Source organism: Sturnus vulgaris, chromosome 2 (genome assembly GCF_052056855.1).
Source record: "Sturnus vulgaris isolate bStuVul1 chromosome 2, bStuVul1.hap1, whole genome shotgun sequence".
Taxonomy (NCBI): Eukaryota; Metazoa; Chordata; class Aves; order Passeriformes; family Sturnidae; genus Sturnus; species Sturnus vulgaris.
In genome coordinates this window covers 46,571,217-46,594,839 of record NC_142244.1, presented here as the reverse complement: position 1 = coordinate 46,594,839, position 23,623 = coordinate 46,571,217, and the positions used below count along the sequence as shown (strand labels likewise).

Here is a 23,623-nt window from a genome sequence, read left to right as displayed (position 1 = left end):
TCTTCCTCCTCCCAAACAGATATCAAAGATTTTACTATTTCAGCCTATAGTTTTGTTCTGTCTTTTTGATGAAGTTGATTTCAAATGCTGGCCAATATAATGTCTATGATGTTCACAATGATTTAACAACACACTGCACCCAAGCAGCTCTGGTGTTATTAGGACTTCATTGTCCTCACTAAAGTGCTGGTAATTTGGAATTTAGACAAATGCTTATATATCATACCTTACTACCCAAATAACTGAACTCTGACAGATTTTTTATAACAACATATCTACAACTTGCATAAATGTCAAAGAGGTACCATACTTTCTTTGGAAAAACATTGTTTTCATGCTTTACTTAAAAATCATTGCAACTGGATATTCAATCCAAGCACCTTTGAGGTGTTTTAAATCTAAATTATGAGGGTTTTATATGAAGACTTGAAAATTATCAGCTGAGAATTATCAACTAGCCTCCATTCAATGCTAGAAGGAAAAATAAAAAAGAAGAAACTGAAAAGTGATCACTAGAGGGTGGGCATCCCTGAAGAAGTATGATATGAGAAGGTTTCACATTTGACATCAGTTCCAATTCAGAGAAATTTCTGTCCTCCCCACTTTGTTCCTGCCCAGGGATATCCAGACAGGTGGCCTTTGCAGATGTGCATATGCAACTGTTTGCATAGACATGCTGTAAATCTGAGCACATGAAGCTGTGAAACAAGACTGCCAGGTTGTTTTCAGCTGGGTCAGTGGACAGTGCAACCATGCAGATGCCGATGGTACAATGGAATCAGATTAAGCCAGAAGGCAACAGGAGGACTGAAGTGCAACAGGCACAGTCTTGTCACCTACAGCTACTAATTGCAAGTCTCTGAATCCTCTTGTATTTTCACTCCCAGCAGGATGCACATAAAAAACCAGAAATACCAGAGGGGAAACAATGCTTGCCACACAACAGAAACAGCTCTGTTTCCTTTTTAAGATCTATGTGCTACATTTAGTTTTAATGATCATTTATTAAATAAATAGCTGAACTACTGACATCTATTCTCTGCACGCACTTCCTCTTTGTCCTTTAGATACCATCTTGTACCAAAGGTTTTCATCATATTTCCCATTAAATCATCCAGAGAGTTTTTCAAGGAGTTGCTTAGCTACTTGATGTGCTATTTGGCAAAACAGTAGTACCAAAAGTGAAGTTGCATTTATTAAAGGCATAGTATTACATCCAAAATAATAGTTTTTATATAAATCTCCAAAGCATAGGGAAAACTAATTGAAATTGAACATGAGTATAGATAGAGCCTTTAGAACAGTGAACATGAACAGGAAAACTAACAGGTAAGGAATAAGCAGCACCACAAAACTACCTGTTCCTGAACCTGAGACTGGTCCATGGCAAGAGGGATCAGGGTTCCCACAATAACATGAAGGTGGGTCTCCAGAGCATCGCTGCAACATGTAACTGCTGTGTGGCACACATGCTGAAGAAGATCACAGCAGAGGGAAAAGCTGCGCACCGATATGTCTCTGACTATGATGGGTCTGTCAGAGGAAACAAAGTGAAATTAAAGAAATACAAATTGTCACTGTCTCAAGTATCAACATTTTATACATCAGAGAATAATAAGGGAAAAGGAAATCAGGAGGAATTGATTCTAAACTTTCAGATTTATCAACTCCATGAATCAGCTCTTAAAGACTTAGCTCAGGAAACACAGAGAAATTGAAACGCAGTGAATTTGACCGATCACTTTAGAAAATGGCACAAAATTTTGTTATAGCAAACAGAAAAAAAATCCTCAAAAGAGTTTTAGATTATTATTTGTCACGACAATCTTGACAGAAGCAGAACAAAATGGAATACATGTTCTCTGATTCCTCCTCTACCTAAAATTACTATTAGTTTAAAAAAAATTAGGTCATACAGGACACCTGGAGATTATCTAGTGTAGCTTCCTCCATGAAGCAGGATCAACTTCAAATTTAGATCAGGTGAATTCTGAGGTCCCTCTGAAAGGAAGTGTTGCTCTCAGCGAGAGCATCAGCATCAGCGGCCCCCACCCCAGTTCAGTGCTCAACATAACAGCAGTAACACCGTAATAATGGCATTTACTATAAAACCCACACATCTCTTCAACATCTCAGGGTATGAAATGCTTCAAACCAGCCAAGAAATCCATTATACATAAACTCAGAGACATGGAGGTTAATAACTGTCTGGGAAACCTAAAGTTAAAGCTCAAGTAAGAAAATATTTGTGGTCTTCTTACTTAAATTTTAACCTGATGAAGGGCCAGTTTTCTCAATCTAAAGGCAAGCTAAGACAATGTGTACCAATTCTCACTTTGTTATAGGCACTCAGTGGTGAGAATCTAAATGTCAACACTCTTACTAACTCAATAAGCACATTTTATTTCAGATGTGCTTACTTTGCACTTAACTCCATATTTTGAACCTTTCTCCCATATGCTATAAACTCCTAAACACCCTGTCATCAAAATCGCCTAACCCTGCTTATTTCTACAATCTGAAGCCTATTACAGATACAAAACCTGCACTACAGCAAGCATCTAAACACAAGGCTAGCACAAAACATTCCGTATTTTAGTTAGAATTCTAAGTTTAAATTCTGAGATTATAAAAGAATAGCAACTTAATTTTTAATTTTAGCAAATTGGAATTAATATTAGGATGTAAAGTTACAGGAGCAAGGGAGCTCAGACAGGAAGAACTAGAGATAATTACTTTGTTTACCTGCTATTGATGTGGTGAATCAGGGTGTAAATTACATCTCGAAGGACAAAAGCCCAGGCTCCTCCTAAACTGTCTTTGATCTCTTTAAGTAACAGACCAACAAACAAGTGATAGATTGTAAGAACTCTGTGTTTCTTATACATGTTTTTTGCATCTGATACATGCTTACAAAGAGCTAGAAGGATTTTCTGGAATGAATCCTAAAAATGAGTAAAATATGAGTAAAAAAATTATTCATAATGTCAATACAGATATCAAGAAAAAACTGTAAAAACTTAAAATCTAACATGGGCAAAAAAGCTTCATTATTTTTATTGCTTTAAACAAACAAAAGACCTACACAGAAACCAATTCTCCAATCAGGACTATAAGCCATATACTTCTTCATTTTCCTTTCTTTATTCCCCCCACATGAGAAATGCTATGCACATTTTTCAGAAAGCCAAACAGTTACACCAATGTCTATCAACAGAGAAATATAAATTAAAAACCATGAAAATATCAGGTATGAATTCAACCTGTATTTTTTCAGACATAATGTTCATGTGTGGGAGATGCACTATTTCACAGAACACAGCACTACAGGTTGCAACTGTTAAAACTGTAAACTTAAAAAACACTAGGCAGGTTGTGCAACATTTAAAAAAAACTTATTCCACTGCCTGGCAACATTAACTTTTACACTCCAAAGATTTAGACAAAACATAGTTCAGGAAAGTTTTTTTCCTATTTTTAGATTATTTGTAAGCAGGCAAATGAAGCTGTTGATAACATATGCAATAATACAGCATAACTTTAAACAGATACATTTCTAAGGAACAAAGTTAGAAGACAGTAGTACACTTATGATTTATTGCAAGGCTGTGTAATTTTCTATGTCTTCATATTTGCCTTTAACAAATGAAAATCAAGTGTCAAAAAACATGCCTGAGTATAAAATTTCACATTGTCAGTAAAAGTAAGTAAATTTTACATTTTAATTGTAGGCTGTATTTAGTTAAAATTGACCAAATGAAATTATTTTAGAACAGTCTTCAGACATGTGACAAATATGCCACATTCTAAACTGTGTCTGTACACAGAGATTTCCTCAACCTTTGTAATAATACTCTCTACTTTAGATGTATTCAATAATGCACATAATTACATAATTTACATACTTATATAAAACGTATTACACATATAATATAGTAATTAAAAGTAATATAATTATATAATGCACATAACTCTTCCTGAATTTAGGACATCTTCCATTTCAGAAGGCAAACAAATTAATAGAAAAAGGGCATAAGGTTGTTTATTTTCCTCATATAGAAATGATGAAAATGTCTAATTTAACTAAAGAGTATCATAATAATAATCAAAATTTCGCATTCTACATGAAAAGATAATCATCATTACATACTTACAGGGCTTTTAGAAAGAACTGCTACAATACTTTTTAATTTGCTTTTATGACAGTTGCTAATATAGTCCAAGGTTGCCTTAATCACATAAGATGGAAAATGAGGAGGATTAGGAGCAGGATCCAGTTCCCTAAATGAATAAAAAAGAGATTTATATTTTTCTTCTCTAAAATCAAACCACTTGTATTTAGTACAGTAATTCTTAATGAATAAACACATAAATTCCTTGAAAATATTTTCTGCTTTCACCAAGAAGCTTCAAAAGCATCCAGAAAAGTCACATGCATCATATCTTGTAGCTGCTTGTTCCTCCTCTGGTAGCTCTCAAAACTGTACTTTCGTAACATTCTTTTTTTTGAAAGACAATATTGTTAAAATCCCACATATTTGTCTCATCTAAGGTACTTAGTACAAAAATCTAATTACAATTCATGGATAAATCTTCTGCATTTTGTAATTGTGGGAACAATTTGGTTGAGGAAAAACAGGGTAGTGAACTTTTCTGGGACCTCAAAAAGAAAGGAAATGCATCACGGTAGTAATAAAAGTGCATAATCTAAGTTTCATCACTCTTATTCTTACCATTTCCTTCTTAAAAGTAAGAGCTTTGTTTACAAGTAGACACCACAGTTTGTTAATAAACTCACTGCAAAAAAAATCTTTAAAGAATTCTTAAATTCTAAGCCATTTAACTTTTGGCAGATTTTCAGAGAAATGCTTTGGATTCCTTCAACTTACTATTTTTACAATAAAGGTATCTTCTTCAAGAATTTTACAAAATGCAACGTTTTTCCAAAAAGTTTATATTTGAACATAAAAATCTGGAAAATTATTATGCAAATAGGAAAATTTTAGGACAACAACAAAGACTGAAAAGTTAATAAACATGAAGACATTTATGCCATTAGGCTATTTCTATTAATTAGGAATTTGTTTATTTGGCATTGCTTAACCAATCTCCTTACCAAAGACAAGAGCTGCCACCACTGCAAGAACCACTAAGAGACAGTTCACTTTAGCTGTCCGTGACTTCTAGTTATTAAAGATTATTAAAATAATCACTATAATTTAGAGACTAAAACCTGACCAATTTTACAGAGGGCAGTGCATCTAAATTTGAACTGCTCTCAACTGGCAGTGCCACAACAGTGCAGCTCATCAAAACACAAGAGCACTCCCTTGCCCACTGTTCATCCCTTCCATTAGCTGCAGTATTACAGAGCTTCTCCACTGATCTTGGGGAGTAACTACCTGAGAACGTGTGACTATGATATATCATTACTAGTAGCAATAAACCCTCTCAGCTTCAGGGTTACCTCTCCTTATGCCTGAAGGACACATTTCAATGCACAATGTTACACAAACACACTAAGCATTTAGAGAATCTGCAAGTACATACCTTATGTATTTACTTAGATGAGACCCTTCTTCCACTGTGGTACCAGCTGGTTCATGTAAGGTCATCAACAGTTCAACCACAATCTCTGGCAAGTTACTATGAGATAAATTGTCCATTTGCTACAAGAAGAAAAATAGTATTTTAATTAGAAAAAGGTATTTCAGCCAGAATTATTTCTTTGGCTTCTGAGAAACCTACTTCTTGTCTAGATTGTCTACTTGCTCCATCATCCATGACATACAATTAATTCATAAATTAAGCTTGGTTAAGCTTCTCTATGGCAGTCACAGGCAGAACAATCTGCTTTCCTAGAGTATATAGAAAAAAAATATTTCCTTTTACTACTAGTTCTGAACATAGAGTCTGCCTCCGGAGAATATGGCTACTCATAAAGCACTAAAAAAATATTTTAAGAGGATAATGTGACAGATATATGACAGAGAAACTCAGGGTTGTAAAAGGAATGGTAAAAAAAACCCGTATTGCATTATGAAAAAAATTATGCTTCAATCAACTGTCTGCCTGAAGGTTTCTATTGAATAGTGCCTTGAAATCCTTGGGGTAAAAACTTGGCTAGCTTGAATTTATTAAAATACTACTTTTGCATCTATAAATTTCAACTATTTATATAATATACAAATGTTTCTTTCTGATCTGCTAAACACCATAGAACTCAATTTGCACATTTTAAACGGATACCTGTTTTCCTAAGCAGTTTTCATCCTTAAGCATGTCATAGACTTTAGAAGCCATTTCTCTTTGCTCTGCTACTTCACTCTTTCCATGGCTTTGATAGGCAAAGTACGGGAGGATATTGACAAGTAACTTTGGAAAACAGTCTGCCAGAACTTGTCTCCAGTCTTTTCCAATCTTGTTGGCAAGTGTTTTCACATCTTCAAACTGATTTCTAATCACCAGGTGTGGAACCAAAACTTTGTAACAAGACCTACATGTAGTAAATACATTTCCAAAATGTCCTTAAATTACTTTTTAAGAAAAATCTTGAGTATCATATAGTAAATACCATTCCTTTACTGTAAAACCAAACTTACAATTATTGTTTAGCTACTGCTACACCAAAAAAAAAATATCTTACCTGCATAAATATAATACATTTCAGAAGTTCTCAATATATCAACTTACAACAAAATCCTGATGCAATACTACATTAAACAATTTGAGACCTCATGTCATAATTGTACATAAAATCTGAATAATACTTTCATCATATAGCAAACTTACCTGTAAAATTCCTCAAGGCTAGTATAGTTCAGAAGAACGTAAGGGAAAGCAGACAGGCTATATCCACTGTCATTTATTTTCAGCCACTCCATCACCAAGTAGTCTAAATGTGATGTCATGAAGTCTTCTATACTTTTATAGCCAAAAATGTCAGACACTTTTTTCAAAACCTGAAATGCATGAATTTAGATTGCAAAAACAGCATAAAGTGTACATGGTATTATGGCAAACTGACAATATCACACCACCATGTGTTCTCCCAGCCTTTTAATGAATATTTGTATAACTCAGCCTCTGTTTAGGGTAAGGAATTTTAGTATTTGTATTGCCATATCTCAGAAGAGTGCAATCAAGAAACTACAATTAACCCATGTAAATCAAGAAAGGAGGGCTAGTACCCATTTTGCAGGGTACAGACAGTGTGCAAGAACAGGAAGCAGTGAATAAAGGATAAAAGGAAAATGTGCACTTAAAAAACTACTGGCATGAAAGGGTGAAGTATAAACAGCAATCATTTCAGTACACCCTTGTGAACTTCAAAATAGAATTCCACAAATCACATACCATCTCCCAATACACTGCATTTATTTTACATATTTTCAACATAGGAAAACTTGCTTCCACTGGGTAGTATGATTTTTTAAAATAAGATTTGCAATATTGTATAAAAGTCTATTTGTATTTCAGATCTGTGCTTTGAACAGACAAGATTTACCATTAAAATTGCCTTTCATGGTTTCATTATTTTTATGTGACTCATTAAATATAAAGACAAATTGATTCAGTTATATAAGTACATTAGTCATACCTTTACAATATTTAACAAGTTTTGATACTGAGGAAAGCATTTTGTAGTCTTTCAATCTTAACCTTAATTTATAACCTAAATATCAAATGAAATGTCAGACTTGCCTTCTTCACTAGATGAGGTTCTAATCCATTCTCTTTCACAGACTGGCAAATAGCAAACAGAGCTTGCTTTTCACACACTGGGCTGCAGCACAGAACCATGGTTATAAGCATCAGCAAAACTGCTTTTCCATTACTCTGTTTGTCCAAAAGATCTTCAGGACTTGTATCACCCCTGACCTTCAATAAGAAAGGATGAAGACATTGAGCAAATATTCTGTTAAAGCTATTTCCTAGTTAATAAATCAGCATAAATAATTTAAAATTAAGGGCACTGACATAAATACTACTGAACAAATCAAGTCTCCTTTTTTTACTCCATGATGCATATAGGGAAGAACTGCCTTGCCATTTAAATGCAGTTCTCCCCCTATAAAGGCATTGTGTTGACAAGTAATGAGTTTAAATAAAGGTTACAAGAAACTGCAATGAAAGGGGATAAGCTAACAGACACCATCAAGCTGAGGGGACAGAACAAGGACTTAACACAGAAACCAGATGATGACAAAGAGCTGGAGGTGACAGTACAGAGGGATGAAAAAGATGGCAGAGATGAGGCCTCAGCAGCAAGGCCAGGCTACAACACAGCAAAGGGAAGGGAGATAACATGCAGGTGGGTAACAGCAGGAAACGTAGAGGAAGCAGATGAGTTAGCATGGTAACAAGGAAGGAGGAAAAGTGAAAGACACTAAAAGAAAAATTAAAGAAATTCCACAGTATTACACCACTGTTGTTATTTCCAGTCACTGCACTGAAGTGTAACTTTTCCCTCATTTCAAGCTTCTTCTGAATAGTTCAAATTCCTAAGCAAATCTCAGTTTTGTAAAACCACTGTTCTAATACCACCGGAAAAAATGATCTTTCCAAAACTTACATATCTGGTTTCATGCTGTATAAACACATCATACAATTTACATTGTACCTTATTATTTATATGATTTCTAGATTACTGAGGCTACGTTTTTCTATGATTCTTAAGTGTTACAGCACCAAACCTGCAACAACTAGTAGTATGATACAGAAGAGCAGTCTGAAACACAGTTTACAAATTTACAAACTTCTAATGAGCGCAAAACTGTGAGTGACTCAATATGAAAGGTATTTCCTGATAATCACTTTCTTTCACCAGCTCAGATTACCAGAAGTCCAGAAGAATTAATGTTTTCAGAAAACTAAATATGATCATGTTCAAGGTAATTTTATTGAAAAGATCAGAACTAGGCAAAACTAATGATTAGATGTTGGTACCAGATTGCTCATTCCTTCCTGAACTCTGAGGTATGCATTCTCAAAAGCCTTTTGCTGGAGCTTCAGGGGAAGAGGTCTTGACATTCCAGAAGAATCTCTCTGTTTCACATCTTGAAACAAACTTAAAAAAAAAGAGAGCAATAATTATTAGTATAACACCACAGAATTACTGTATGTTGTCCATATCAATAAGATTCTGATTTTTTGAATATAATTATTTTTGTCTTAAGCCCTTATATAGATTTTTCTTTATTTTCTTATAGAGCAGTTTCTCTCTCTATATTGATCTCTCACATCACAGAATAATTGAAATACAGACAAAGTTTGAACACTTCAACATAATTTGGTAGGCTTTTATATTCTGTCAAGACTGCAGTTCCAGAAGTATGGAAAAGAATAGCTATGCAGTAGCAGAGGTGACATCCAGTTAAGTGAAATTAAGCATTATTCTTACAAACAGAAAAAAATATCTACATTATCACCTGATAATTGACTTTGCAGCAAGAATGCGAACTTGATGGTGACTGTCTGCAAGGAAATGTGGGAAAGCATCACTCACAGGTAGATCTTTATTTTTCACATGAAGGATTGCCCACTTGCAATGAGGATCAACCTGAAGAAAATTAATATTGTGATTTAAAATGTATGGAAGATACACTGCAATATGCAAAAGATCTTAGACACTGTTTTTAAGTACATCAAATAAATATTTAGCATGCTAATAAATGTCAGAAAATCTGGGATTACCTCAAGTAGGGCTTTCATGCAATTTAAAAGGGCCACTCTTACTGATGCTGTGCATTTCCCTCCTTGAGATAAATGCCTAAAACAAAGAATACTCAATGAACAGAAGAAGCTGCCCACAGTTTTGAGAAACAGTCTAGCAAGTTAGTTTCTGCTGCTCACAGTTGACTTCTTTGTGCCTCATGGGCATGTTTAGGAGGATTTGACATTTTTGTTGGTAATTGCAAACAATATTCTTTTTGGGCTGCTGAAGTTATCACTTGTTATAATTACTGATGCAATTCAGCATAGAATCAGTCTTTGTTTATATACAAGAGTGTACTGTTTATTATGCTAGTACTACTTTAAGGATTAATTTTTTGCTACAAATATAGCATGACAGAAAATCTGAAAAGTTAAATGCATGAAGATTCCACAGCAGCAAGACACACAACAGCACTACAATCTTCTTACTGACAGCAAAGATAAAAACTAAAAATCAAAAATAATGCCCAACAGACTCCTGCATTAAATAACATACCAAAAGGCTTCGACAACTGTCAAAAACTGTCCTTTGGCAGTCCCTGCCTCTTCAGCAGCATGTTCATCGAACTGGGCCAACCCTACTGCTATAGGGAGCAAATTATTTAGGATTACTTTACAAACTTCTTGATCTCGACGATGCAGAGAACACACAGTACTGTAAAGAAAAGAAGAAAAAAATTATCGAAAAAGCCACCAAATCCCCTGAAATAGATGTAAAACATGCTGAATAGTTTCTTTCTTACGAAAGAGGCTTAAGTAGCATATCAACATCAACTGCAGGCAAGAGGTGTTCTTCAGCAGGGAGCTCCTTCAACAGGATCAAGTACTGTGGAATAAAAAAAACAGATGGAAGAAAAAACCCAAATAAAACCAAAATGGAAAACAGTACTTAGGAAAATAAGTAAACAAAAAGAAAAATTAGGCAACTTTTTTGTTAAGTCTGACACAAAACCATCATCAGCTATTGCGTGTTAGACTTGTCATCTTTCCATGCAATCACCATCGTACAGTAATAGAGATCATCAAACTTTTAGTTCTGGCAGTAAAAAATATTTCCTTTGTAAACTTAGCCACAGATATTATTCTAATACAGCAAGTATTTCTAGTTCTTTGACAAATAATTAATTATAAAAGCAAGATATGTATTTTTCTCAACTCTTCCTTTTCTGGCTTACAAATTTGAACTGCTGTTTTCCTGACTACAACACACTTCAAAAACCCCAAATGTAGCCATTTTAAGTCTTCCCAGGGGACTGATGAGAGGAGAAATACAATGTATAATCGAGAAGACTATGTAAATTTGCTAACACTACATTTACAGAAGTGGGTCTGCTGTAAAAACCCCTCATACTCACCATGTGCAGATGCAGTGGCTTAGCGCTGTCAAAGACGCTGCTTTCAGTCAGCATTAACAGCCTCCTCCTAATATCAGAAGCTCGGAAGCTCAGTGCCTGAACTTGGACTGTAGTTACACTAATACATAAGAACCTCACAATTTCAAGGAGAAGTAAATCCTGTTTTGTCAACTGTTCTTCAGCTAATGGGCTCAAAGCACCTGGAAATAAGATTTCCATGTAAGAAATGTCTTCTCCAAAGACAATAGAAGAGGTGGTAACATTTTAGGTCTTTACAAAACTAATGTAAGTTCTCAAAAAAGATAGAGTACCAGCAACTTTCATGTTCATTTGTTATTGAACAGTTAGGGCATTTTAAGTAAGAAGTTGAAACCAAAGGTAATATCAGTACTTGTAACTCCCAACAGGAATGAACAGACAGATTCATGCTCCTGTCCCTCTGAAGGTCCAGACATATTGTCAAGAATTATTAATCAGGAGAAGGAGAAAAGTTAAATAGGACTATTTTAAAGAAAATTAAGCACAATCTAATGAGAGACAAGTACTCTATAGACACATTTTCTAGTCTTTTCTTTGCCAAAACTTCTGACTTAGAAAAAATTAGTGTCTCTTCTTACATTATTTGATTTTTAAAATTAAACTGCTCCTTTCTAAATGATCTCAAACACTTCATTAACATTTTTATAACACTGATGAAATTTATGAATGCTTAAAAAGTACGTGGTTCAACCATTACCTGCTTTAACTACTAATAAAGCAGCACAATTTTGTACCTCAGTATCTTTCAAGCCAAGAGGTATTTGCAAAAACAAGCTTTTGGAGGTAGAGAAGACTTACCTGTTACAGTTTGCGTGTCACCAGATTCATTTGTATCACTGACGTCAGTCACTGAATGATCATCAAACAAATCATCAGATGCCAGGTTATCTACTTCCATTATACTCTCCTCAGGATCATTCCTCAGATCCATTTTTCCCAGTACACTTGGCTTTCCAGTAACTGTCATCTGATAAAAACACCATATACTTTTAAAGTTTGCTTCTAGGGACAGAAGAAACATCTCAGACATAGCACGAGGAGAGACACTGCAGTTTTCCAGTGAACTAGAACAGGTGAAGACATAAGGGTGACACAGAATTGACGAATTTCATCCCTTGTGATAAACCAGTTTTCTAAATATGGTCTGAACTGCTTTCTTCAGGACAGAAGCTTCCTCAGACAGATACTAATTTCTGCATTTTAGATTCTGCCAAGGACAGTGTTAGTTTCTAAAAACAGCTCTCTGTAAGACTCACCAACTTCTCACCATACTTCCTAATTACAGAGAAATAAAAAGGAGGCATGTGACTTTCTGAGGGCAAGCTAATCACTACTTTCCCTACCAGATGACAAGTTAACACATGGCAAAACCCCCAGCTCTTCCTCATCTGAAAAGCAGGAACTTGTCTGCCTAGACCCGACTACCAGCATCACATGCCAAAGAAAAGTTTTAAGAATTGTGCTAAACACAGTGATGTGCCATACTTCCACTTTTCACAGTGGGAAAGGAGCAATTTATAGATAATTTAATTCCCACATAATAAACACAAAAAACCATGCTCCTTTACAAGTGCATTACTGTTAAAGAGTCATGTGGTATAGATTTCTTTTGTATATACATCTACTGTAAGAAAATATTAAAACCACAAAAAACAGCATAAATTTGTTTATTAATTTGAGCCAGAATGCTAACCTTGATCAAATGTTATCCATCTGCTCTTCTTTTCACCCTAAGCCTGTGTTCAAATGCTAAACAGAAATGTTTCTGGATAGGAATTCTCTACAAAACTCAATGTATTTCAATTTATTTTTTCAGTAATATGTGTCTCGTTTGGTTTGCCTCCAGATCATTGTGCTGTAAAAACAATCCTCTCACAGAAGAGCACTGCATTTAAAAACAGAATGTACTCACCAGATTCTTGCAAATATCTATCAGATCGTTCATAAATTTTGAAGTTAACAAACGCAGGAATATATTAGACAGCATCTTATTAGCACTGTTCTGTAAGGAAGCAAGATGTACAGATAGGTTAATTAATTTTTTCAGGAATTAAAGGTTTGATACTCAATTTCCCGATCTCATTAATGAAGAAAGAGATTTAAAGTCCTTTGTAAACTTTACCTTGGTACAATTGCACAAACATTTTGTACACTGCATTATCAAAGTCCTCAGTGTGTGGATATGGGTATCTTCATTTAGCTTGTTTTTAGACTGGGAAATGCTTTCGCCGGCATAATGAATGAGAGACTAATAAAGTACAACATAGTTAGAAAACCTCAGTGAAATGCTCTTATACATTGGTACCTACACAGTACACACATAAAGACAAAAATAAATGGTTTTCATTCATACAGCTTTTTGATATTCATCAATACGCATCAATACAGCATATCTCCATAAAGCCTAAGTTTTGGGTTTCTGTATTTAAGCAAGGAATCACCTCAGGTAGTACTAAAAGTAAAAATAGTAGCAATAGCTGTCTTCATATTGGTTTGAACCATCAAATTATCTCAAATAAAAGACCTATAAATGAAAGGACTTGTTATCCTCTAATTAGTCCTTTGTATACATGTCCATGACTTCCATTTTTTTTAAAGGTGTGACTCAGAAATGCATCAATATTTTGAATAATCCCCAGTGCAAAACTCATACATTGGTATACTGACATAATTTCAGTGACTCCTCTCTTTCAGCAGCAGTAACATATTTAAACCTCTCTAAGCTGCCTTTTTCTGAGGAGATACCTGTGCTCTGAAAATGTGTCAAAATGAACAGAATTTTATGAATTAACTTATACTCAATGCTTTATTTAATTTTTAATAGGTCCCAAATGCATTACTACTTACCTTAGCATTCTGGAACAATACTGACTTACAGGCATCCTCCTCTTTAAAAGTACCAGTGTAGCAATAGCAACCCAGAACACCAACCAAGAGACTGACACATCGGACAAGGTGCTCAGCAGTAACAACCTTAGACTAAATCAAATACACAGTATAAATACCAGCAGTTCATCACCACAAAATATAGAATCCATAGACTTTGCCTTGGAAATAGATTGTTTGGGAGCATAAGTGTAAGGATGTAACAACAATTTTTAACTTACCGTAGGGCCGCAAGCGCTTAAAAGCTTTTCTGACATTGCTAAAAGGCAGTTCTCCAGTGTTTCCCTAAGATTTTGGTTGATGGCAAGTCTTGAACCAGTCACATTTTTATCTGCAATATTTGCTGCAAAGTTAGTGAAAATATCCATTTCATCAAATGTAGTCTGCAGGTACAGCTCTTCAACATCAGAAAAATTGTTTTCTTCTTTCCCTTGCACATGTTGCTCACTTGAAGAAGAGATATAATTTTTACTATAGCAGTGAGTATACAACTTACAAGTCTTAAATACTATTATTTAAATACAGGAAATATACAAAGGCAAAATAAAATATTTTATCTTTTTGTGTTTCCAAACCCTGGCTGACCTTTAGTTTCTGACATGACTTTACTGTGGAATAGACAACACCATTCTAGCTCTAACTGACCTGTAAGGAAACATGAAGCCTGCACACAGATCATACCTTCTCCTGCAGTTATGCAGCAGCATGTGCTTTGTGTTAGTGTCCCTGACCTCAGCCTACTTGACACAGCTGAAGCAGAAAGCCCCTCAAACTAGTATTTTTAACTTCTAGTGGGTAAGTCTTATCTTGCATCAGAGTAAGTTACACATATTTCAGTCTTATTAAGAGGAAACTGGATACAGTCCAAAGCATTGGTGGACGATGCAGCAGCATTCCTAGCTTAAGTACCTATAATGATTAATTTAAAAACATACCATTTAGCATCGTTTTGGAAAAAGATCATGGAAGCTCTGCAGTTCTTCATTGAAAGGCTCACAAGAATTTTTTGTAATACAAGATGAGGAAAATCACTGTAAAAAAGAAAATGTTTTTGTATTTTCTTGCAGTCAGACAAGCCCTTGGGATTCCTGCAGCACACCCAAACATTAACCAGATTATCAGTGTATCTTCAAAGAAATTTTAAGTTTTCACTGAAGATTTCTAATGCTTACGTCACATATCTGCTATGATATGGACAGATAACCAAATTACATCCCCAGAGTGACATTCTACAGGAAACTCAAAAACCCTACAGACTCTGCTTAAGCTTTATTATAAGAGAATTCTGCATTAATATAATACATTTTTCCCTGTAGAATGTTTTGTGTTACAGAATGAGCTTACATGTAAAGTTGCGCCACAAAAACTTTACCTGCAGAGCACAGGAGGCAACTCTGCACATTCTTCTATTTCTTCCTCCAAACAGCTGGACAGGAGCCATTTCATTATTGCCTCCCTTAACACAGAACCCAGATTTCTTTCAGAACTATTCTGTTCCATTCCTAGGTCCAAATTTTCTGGCACTGAATAGGCAGACATCACTAATGACAAACAACATGCAGCAGAACTGCAACAAAAATGGAACAGAGGATTTGTGAGAAACCATATGGTATTTGTTGATCAAAGCACAGGCAGTATTTCTGCATGCAAACGAAGCATAAGCAAGTACATAAGCAAGCTAACAAACATGCATACTGGTCAACTCCTTCATGAAAATCTGTGCATTTTCATTTTTCTTGGCTATTACAGACATTTCCTACCTCTCTTAGAGACTATGTCAGAGTATTTATTTCAGAAGAAAAATTCAGAGGAAAACATACTTCCTAACTTCAAAAAATCAACATTTGTCTGTCAGTCAGATCTTTAAATCTTTAGTCCATTTTAAATTTGAGTATATTCTAAATGCGAAGATGCTTGCCTCTTCTGCTTCTGCTTTCAGTCTTATTACATATTTATGATAATTTCAAATGCCTCGAACACAAATGTGTGCAGTTCTTAAATAGAAATACAGTCACAATAACAGTAATATTGAGTAACAGAGTGGTTTTGGTAGCACAGTAAGGAGAAGTGTGAATCAGACACAAGACACTATCCTTGATTCCATTTTACCTTGAAGGTTTGCATGCAGGTCCTGAAAATATCTTCCAAAGCTCTTTATCTGTTACAACAAGGTTCCCTTGAATCATAGCTCCAAGCAGCCCAAAGCTCTCCGCTTCAATTTGCTGAAGGCTTACACTGCGAATGGTAAGAGTCCAGATCTTTGCCCAAGTTCTCTGGAGCTCTAACTTCTGGGTGCTTTTCAAATCAGTTTTCTGACTTTGACATAAAGCCACCTCTGTGAGACACTTCAGCACGTACGGGGTCCTTTCTCCTCGGCGCTGCTGAGGCAGTAACTGGTGAAGGACATTCAGTAAGGCAGGCAGCTCACTGTTAGGAAGACTCATGGGATACTTGGATATTAGCTGACTTGTAACCTGTAACCTTGAAAACACAAAGTGAAGTGATTAATACCAAACATACTGAAATTTGCATTTTCAGAAGTAAATGAACAAACAAACAAAGCCTTCTTCAATTGCCATTTCTCATTTATACTTTCCAGTACTGAGCTCATTTCTTTACTATCAAAAGTTAAAGATTCAGTATTTCTACCATTTTCACTTGTAAAGATTGCTCATCTAGCCTCACTATCACTAACAATATCTTACAGTTCAGAGGTCCCTTGTGGCAAACAAAATACCCCTCAATCAAGGTCCAAGGTAAGAAGTCAGGCCTTGGAACAGTTTTCAGGAGAGGTATTACAGGCAACTGTATGAATTAGTCCAAAATGGCCAAACTCTTAATACTTACTGTACTATGATAGCCAGCTTAAAGCAACTTTCCACATGCTCTGACAATCTAAGTTCACTGCTTAGATATATAATTACAGTACATCCAGACACCCAACTTAAATGCACAACATATTCAGGAGAATGTTAAATGTTAAAAGATGTCTGGAGTGATATACTTCTTTCATGCAAAGATGCTATTACCAAGGTATGACATCAAAATCCTTCTGGGATCTTTGCAGGTTGTCTCGAATGACCCCCCAGCTCAGCTCAATCTTCCTGCGCTTGTTTGGCGCCATGTCCTCACAGGACTCTCTTTGTGAAACAGCATAAGACTGGGTAATTTCAAGGATTTTGGTACCCTCTGTAAAGACCTTTCACAAAGAGAAATTAAAAAGTATGCAAATTAAAAAAAAAAGCAGTATTTACAAGAAAACTGAAATGCTTATAGCCTAACAAGAAACACTAGTGAAGTACAGTATATTTTTAAACTGTAGAGAATTAACAAAACACAACAGAACACAGACAAAAGATATGAATACTTCAGCAAAGCATACAGCTCAGTAATTATACAGTCAATCTTATATTCAAATAAAAATGTTACCTGATGACAAATATCAGCCATTAACTCAATTAAATTTTCCTTTACAGCAATATTACGTGAGCCTGAAGAATACTTCCCTCTGGTATTGATGAGATTTATTTCATTCACCAGCAGATCATACAGGTTATGTAAGATGCTTTGCCACTTCGTTAAGTCACAAGCACCTGTACATGCAAAACCAATAAAAAGATATTATGTATCATCCACTTGTTACAATATGTATACCCATCTAGACAATGCAAAATACAGCCGAAATCTGAGTGTGGCACACGAAATTCAACAAGTGCAGGCCAGAAAAGCAAATTCCATAATGGAGAATGAATAAAGTAAAAAAGGGGAAAAGTTAAGAGAGAACTTAATCAGCATGTAGAAGTAATTAGGGTAGGAATTAAGTTTCTAATAAACAGTTCTTCATCTAACTGGAAAGAATACAGTTAAAGGTAATGGATAGATTTGTACAAAGTATAAATAAAAATTATGCTAGAACTAAAATAGGCCATGACAAACAAATATAATTACCGAGTTATATTCTCTGAGCAGTTTTATAGCTTAAGTCAGACTTAACTGACAGTAGTGATTTCTGGGTTTAAATAGACCTGGTAAGACACCAATACATGTGGCACTGTAAACCCAATCTAAATTATTATTTCTTTTCCCCAAAGACTTTGTATTTTCATTTTGCAATTAAAACTGCCTTTTGATTAAAAGATGTCCCAACTTTTAAAGGGCATAACACAATTAATATGCTCATAATGGATACAATTTGAAAACTCCTTTTCACTTTCTCTCAATATTAACCCATAGCATGAAACTACTGACAAATAATCACTATCATTAATGTTTCCAAGACTCGGTATCAAAATTCAGAGTTGGCACAATAACTTAAACAATCGCATGCAGAAAAAAAAAAAATAGAAGCTTTTTATTGTACCTCTTCCCTGAGTTTTTGCACCCTTTGGATGATGAATATGAACTTGGAGACGAAATAACTCAATTATTGATTCTTTCAGGGAATCCTTTGGTCTGTACTGAGTCCAAATGTAAAGCACTGTAGGCAGAATTTCTTCTCCTACTTTGCAAATCTGTATGCGACAGTTGTCCGCAAACTTGTTGCAGAAGATATTCATTGCTCCAACAATATGATCCAGGCCTGCAGCATTCTTCTCCTGCCTGCAACACAAACCTAACACTCAAACTTCCAAAATAAATAATCTTCTTTATTTTTGTAAGTATCCTTTAAATGTAAACACTAGCCAGAAACAACATTCAGAACAGCATTTGCCTAACAAATGCAGAAGTTATTAGTATTTTAGAGAAGTTCTTTAATAGACATTCAAAGACAGAAGAAAACATATCTGAAGAATTATTACCTGTTATCTCTCTAATAAGTCTAATCCCAAATACTTAATATTAAGTTATTTTCTAGCATACAAAAGGAGCACTTGCAACATACCTTGCAGACTGCATTGCCTTTGAAAAGAAGACAAGCATGTCAGAACTCAACCCATCAGTTTGGAAGCAGTACCCTCTTGTAAGTGTGTGAATTATCCTAGCCACTAAGACTCTATTAATGCTCCCAGAAGGTTTGAGGTATAAATGGCCATACAGGGTCAGCAACTCTGCAAATGTATGAAAAAAAAAAAAAAGTATAAACATATATATTACAGAGGATTACATTAAGAAATCTTTACACAAAATATTGCATTCAAGATACAAAGACCACCATTCTGTGGTCAATAGCTGGAATCCACGTTCTTCCTTTAAACAGCAACAGACCCCTGATTTTATAAATAAAAAACCTGACTCCTCTAATGCACCCCAAGAGTTATAAGCAAGCATTAGGGTGGAATCACTAGAAAAGGTTGTAGTAACTTTTAACATAGGTTATATACCCCTCCTTTAATAAAAGCAACTTGTTTCACTTAATGGACTAAAATCTGACTTCCTCTGATTTATTTGTGTACTACCTCACAGAGCAGGGCATCAAACAAATTAAAACACATCTAAAACATTCTTCTATAAAAGGAAAAGACATTTCTAAGAAGGCTCAAAAATGTTACCTGACCATTGCTGCTGGGATATCTCACACCAGTATTTCCTTACTGAGAGGATATCCTTTAGGAGTATACTACTACAGTCAGAACCATAAGCAGCACAACTTGTTGGATCTCTTATAACTTCCATGACATAAATCAGAAGTTCCTGACATTTCAGCCTGGGTCCCCCTAAATGAAGAAACAACATGAGACTATTTATTTAACTCAAATTCTACCAAATAAATCTGTAATTAATTTTTTGTAAATGTTACTTCATTAAAAAAAAACAAAACAACAAAACCCCAAAACCCCAAAACCTACAGTTCTGAAACGGTTCTATTAGGAAGTATTTTCTTAAACTGTTTCTAAAATATAAATTACCAGTGGGAGGATACATCAGTTATAGACACATCGAGTAATTACAAAAAGGCATTGTGAACATCAAAAAGGACAGAAAAGGAGGACAAATGACCAATTCACAATAAGATATTTAAATAGTAAACGTCTGGAAGCAAGTAAGATGAACCACACAGTGGTAACTTAACTTCTAAGTAAAAATTCAAAGTTGACAGCAAAGTACCAAACCAAACCAGTATCTCTATATGATAATGTGTATTACTGACGTTTATTAGCACATCTGATGAAATATTTAACCAAGCTTCCAAATTCTTGTATCTTTTTCTGTCTGGTAGTTTGGGTTGAAGCTGATGCATTTGGTTTTGTCTGCTGCAGGTTTTTAAGTTCTTTCTGGAAGTATTTCTGCAAAACACTTCAAAAATAAAAGAGAGATTAGCCAAGGATTTGCTCATTTATAACTGAAGTAAAAAAGGAAAATGTTGATTTAGCCTAAAATGCCATTTCCTGTTCTTCTCACAATTCTAATTATCAAAGACTAAAACCAACTGAAATACACTATGATGAAAACAGTATATAAAAGGACATGCAAGTTTTAAAGATAGCCTGGATGCAACGGAGTAGGAACCAAATTTTCCTTTAAACTTTGCACAATGCTAAACATACAACTTATAATTAGGACAAAAAGCATTTCTAAGTCTTTTTATTTATGCTGCAACATTATAAAACAAAATAATAAGAAGTACTTATCATTGCTTTTATTGGGAAAGCCCTCAAAAATCCGGTTTCATTATCATTCAAAGTTAATATATTGATTATATTTTAGATCTACTTATAAATTAAACTTTTCACTGTATTTGTCACTATATTGCTATAGATTTTCTGGCCTACTATTTGAATTCAGTTTAGAGGCTCTACTTTTGTATTCCTCCTGTGCATTTCTAATATATTACTGTCGCTAAAGCAACACATAAAATTTATCAGGTATTTTTTATGAAACTTTTGGTACCGTGAGACAAAAACTATTCCAATGCTGTCCAGCTAAAAAACATAATGGAAAGCTGACAGGACACCATTCAATGGAAAATAATAATTCACGTGAACTTTTACCACGAAATTTAACAGTCTGAAGCTGCTGTAAGAACTTATCACACTCATGCTTAGTCCAATCTTAAAGTACACCTGAAGCAGATTGTACCAAAGATTAGCCTCTACAAACATGCCACAGTCCTTCTACTGTGTCTTGAGAAATTCAGCAACACAAGAAACTTTAACAAAGCTACCTGTAATCCACATAAGAGCCATACAATGAAATTAAGAAGCAAAGAATAATTTTCCATAAAAGAAAGTAACTACAATTTTTGCAAGGAAACGCATCTACCCAATTCAGGATGAGTTTCCCATCAGTTTTCTGTAAGTGGTAAGTGTGGCACTTTTGCCCATTTTAAACTTACTTCCTTTGGAGACTAAGGTAAGTAATTACTTGTTTTGTAAGCTGACAAGAAGTCTAAATCAATATATATAAAGATAAGCATTAAACTAGACCTAACGAACAAAAGAATGTTGTCCCCTTTAAGAATATTGTGACCATTCATAAACAAAACCAAGAAACTACCGAAATACAGCATCCCAGTTGAGTTGCTTTCCTGGTTTAGAATCAGAATTCCGGTCCAGTTGGAGAACTATTTCAGAATCACGGAGAAGTCGCTTGAAATTTTCAATTTCCTTCTGAAAATATATTACAAGAAGAAGAATATCTTATGTTTTACGATTCCCTTCATTGTTATTTGAGGTACACCGCCCAAAAGAAAACTTGTTACCCTTCGTTCCACAGCTTTCTCATTTTCAAGGCGACGACAACAGTTGAGCAGATCGTGTAATGCAAGATTCATGGCTCAGCTTAAAGAAGTGTCATTTATATCTGCACACAGAAGAAATGGATAAAACAGTAATTATTGAACACACAGCCAAGTAAAAAAAAAAAAAGGGATTGCAGTATGCTGAAAGTCCAGTATCAAACAGAACCATTATGTTCAACGTTTCACTGAAAAGCGCATTTATGGCTAGGTCAGTCTTATTGGTTGCAAAACTGAAGCAGTTTCATGTCAAGAATGGGATCTGCTCCCACAGACAACAGTCACAGAATAACTCCAGAGAACCCCTTCACATAACTCTGATTTCCTCTCTTTCTATGACTGCTAACTGAGAAGAGCTGGGCAGACAATTGGGAGTGCAATTATAGTAAGAATGACAGAGCTAAATACATTCTGGCAAGCAGCACTAACCTTCAGTAGCTCTCTTAACCTGATACTGCCAGAAGGCAGCATTTGGAAAATGCTGTCTCACATTGTACATTTTCATAGGTATGCACTATCTATTGACAAATCCCCAGGGACTCAACATGTCAAGGAATGATTAAATATCAGTCATATGAAAAAACAACTTTTTCCTTCTGTGATCACTCAAAATTATGCTTCTTTGACAGAGGCTGGAAGTAGCTAGACCTTGCATTACATACGATTATGATGCTGCACATCACAACCATGATGTTCTATTTAACTTCCCTGTTTCTACTTTTACACCCTTAAAGCAGACCTAAGAAGAAACCTGTTTGGAAAGGACAGATCACACAGGCTGGAAGTAACTCCAAACATATGCTGCTGCTGTAATAAGCAAAGAAGAGTAGGCATTCATGATGCACAGCACTGCATCTTGAGTGCTTACATGAGAATATAAAAATAGCCATTCAAATAAGTAAAACTTTAAATAACTACTGTCTTAGACTGCATTTATTTCCTTTGCCTTCAATCAAGATGAGGCTGGGAACTAAGTATGATCAGAGATTTGCTGACTCATAGATGTGGATGAAAAAGAAAACATTTTAAGTGTGAAGGCTGCCTGTACTGTGCAACTGCACTTATGTAAATTAAGTGTTCCCTTACTAACTTCAAGAACCATGGAATATCCTGAGCTGAAAGGGACACATAAGGATCCCCTAAGTCCAATTCCCGACCCTATGCAGGACACAAGATTCACATCATGTGCCTGGAAGCGTTGTCCAAGCAGCTCTTGCACTCTGGCAGGTTGTGCTGTGAGTTCTTCCCTGGGGAGCCTGTGCCAATGCTCAACCACTCTCTGTCCCTCTGGTGGTTGGGCGATGGAACAAAAAAAAAAAAACAAAAACAAACCAACCCAGCAGACTTGCTGTTTGTGCTGGAAACGAAACAGAAAGAAACTTTTCAAACACCAGTGGTTTCTGAAGTGCTTGATCCAAAACTGTAGCAACAGAGGTGGCCTGCTGTCGGGCCTGGGCATTCATGAAGGCAGCCCCCGTTTGTACTTATTGGTATTTCAACAACCGTAACAGTGGCAGTGAAAAATTCCCAAGAATGAATCCCATGAATGAATCCAGGTAGTACTTCTCTTACTGATTACAGTTTTCCAAGTACCACACGACGGCCACCGTCACCCGCTATACAAACGGCACAGGGGAAGGCAGGCGCACCAAACACCATGGCTGGCGGAGGGCAGCTGGCTGAGGCGCTGCGAGGTGCCCCGGCACAGGCGGACACAGCGCCGAGCAGCAGCTCCGGCCCCGGCAACCCCGGGCCGCCACCGCCCCCCGCGCCGGCGCCCGCAGCCCGCGAGCCGCCCCTCAGCACCCGCAGCCGGGGCCGCCCCGCCCGGACCCGCACCCGAGCCCAGCCCCTCACCTCGGCCGGGGGGCACGCAGCCCCGCTCCCGGCGGCGCGGAGCGGAGCGGAGCGGAGCGGGGCTCACGTGTGGAAGCAGCGGTGCGGGCGGACC

At 35.9% G+C, this 23,623-nt stretch overlaps 1 protein-coding gene across 3 annotated transcripts in view; it reads right to left on the bottom strand.

Moving 5' to 3' along the window:
• Positions 1–23,621, bottom strand: part of ATM (ATM serine/threonine kinase) — a 56,313-nt gene extending 32,692 nt beyond the window's left edge. For all 3 annotated transcript variants that reach the window (XR_015801352.1, XM_088159440.1, XM_014877599.2), the window contains exons 1-30: positions 23,530–23,621; positions 21,637–21,737; positions 21,432–21,544; positions 20,086–20,231; positions 19,487–19,651; positions 18,880–19,045; positions 18,358–18,596; positions 17,427–17,590; positions 17,027–17,196; positions 16,107–16,478; positions 15,370–15,564; positions 14,933–15,028; positions 14,219–14,444; positions 13,959–14,090; positions 13,234–13,359; positions 13,024–13,113; positions 11,910–12,078; positions 11,073–11,272; positions 10,461–10,543; positions 10,214–10,372; positions 9,697–9,772; positions 9,432–9,562; positions 8,950–9,070; positions 7,705–7,881; positions 6,793–6,962; positions 6,250–6,496; positions 5,551–5,669; positions 4,155–4,281; positions 2,746–2,945; positions 1,359–1,533 (exon numbers count right to left, since the gene is read on the bottom strand). Coding sequence is in view for 2 of the 3 variants with exons in the window: in XM_088159440.1 (XP_088015566.1) it covers positions 1,359–1,533; positions 2,746–2,945; positions 4,155–4,281; positions 5,551–5,669; positions 6,250–6,496; positions 6,793–6,962; positions 7,705–7,881; positions 8,950–9,070; positions 9,432–9,562; positions 9,697–9,772; positions 10,214–10,372; positions 10,461–10,543; positions 11,073–11,272; positions 11,910–12,078; positions 13,024–13,113; positions 13,234–13,359; positions 13,959–14,090; positions 14,219–14,444; positions 14,933–15,028; positions 15,370–15,564; positions 16,107–16,478; positions 17,027–17,196; positions 17,427–17,590; positions 18,358–18,596; positions 18,880–19,045; positions 19,487–19,651; positions 20,086–20,231; positions 21,432–21,544; positions 21,637–21,708 (4,626 nt within the window). In the remaining variant the exon portion in view is untranslated. The remainder of the gene's footprint in view (positions 1–1,358; positions 1,534–2,745; positions 2,946–4,154; positions 4,282–5,550; positions 5,670–6,249; positions 6,497–6,792; positions 6,963–7,704; positions 7,882–8,949; positions 9,071–9,431; positions 9,563–9,696; positions 9,773–10,213; positions 10,373–10,460; positions 10,544–11,072; positions 11,273–11,909; positions 12,079–13,023; positions 13,114–13,233; positions 13,360–13,958; positions 14,091–14,218; positions 14,445–14,932; positions 15,029–15,369; positions 15,565–16,106; positions 16,479–17,026; positions 17,197–17,426; positions 17,591–18,357; positions 18,597–18,879; positions 19,046–19,486; positions 19,652–20,085; positions 20,232–21,431; positions 21,545–21,636; positions 21,738–23,529) is intronic.
• Between the last annotated feature and the right edge of the window lie 2 nt (positions 23,622–23,623).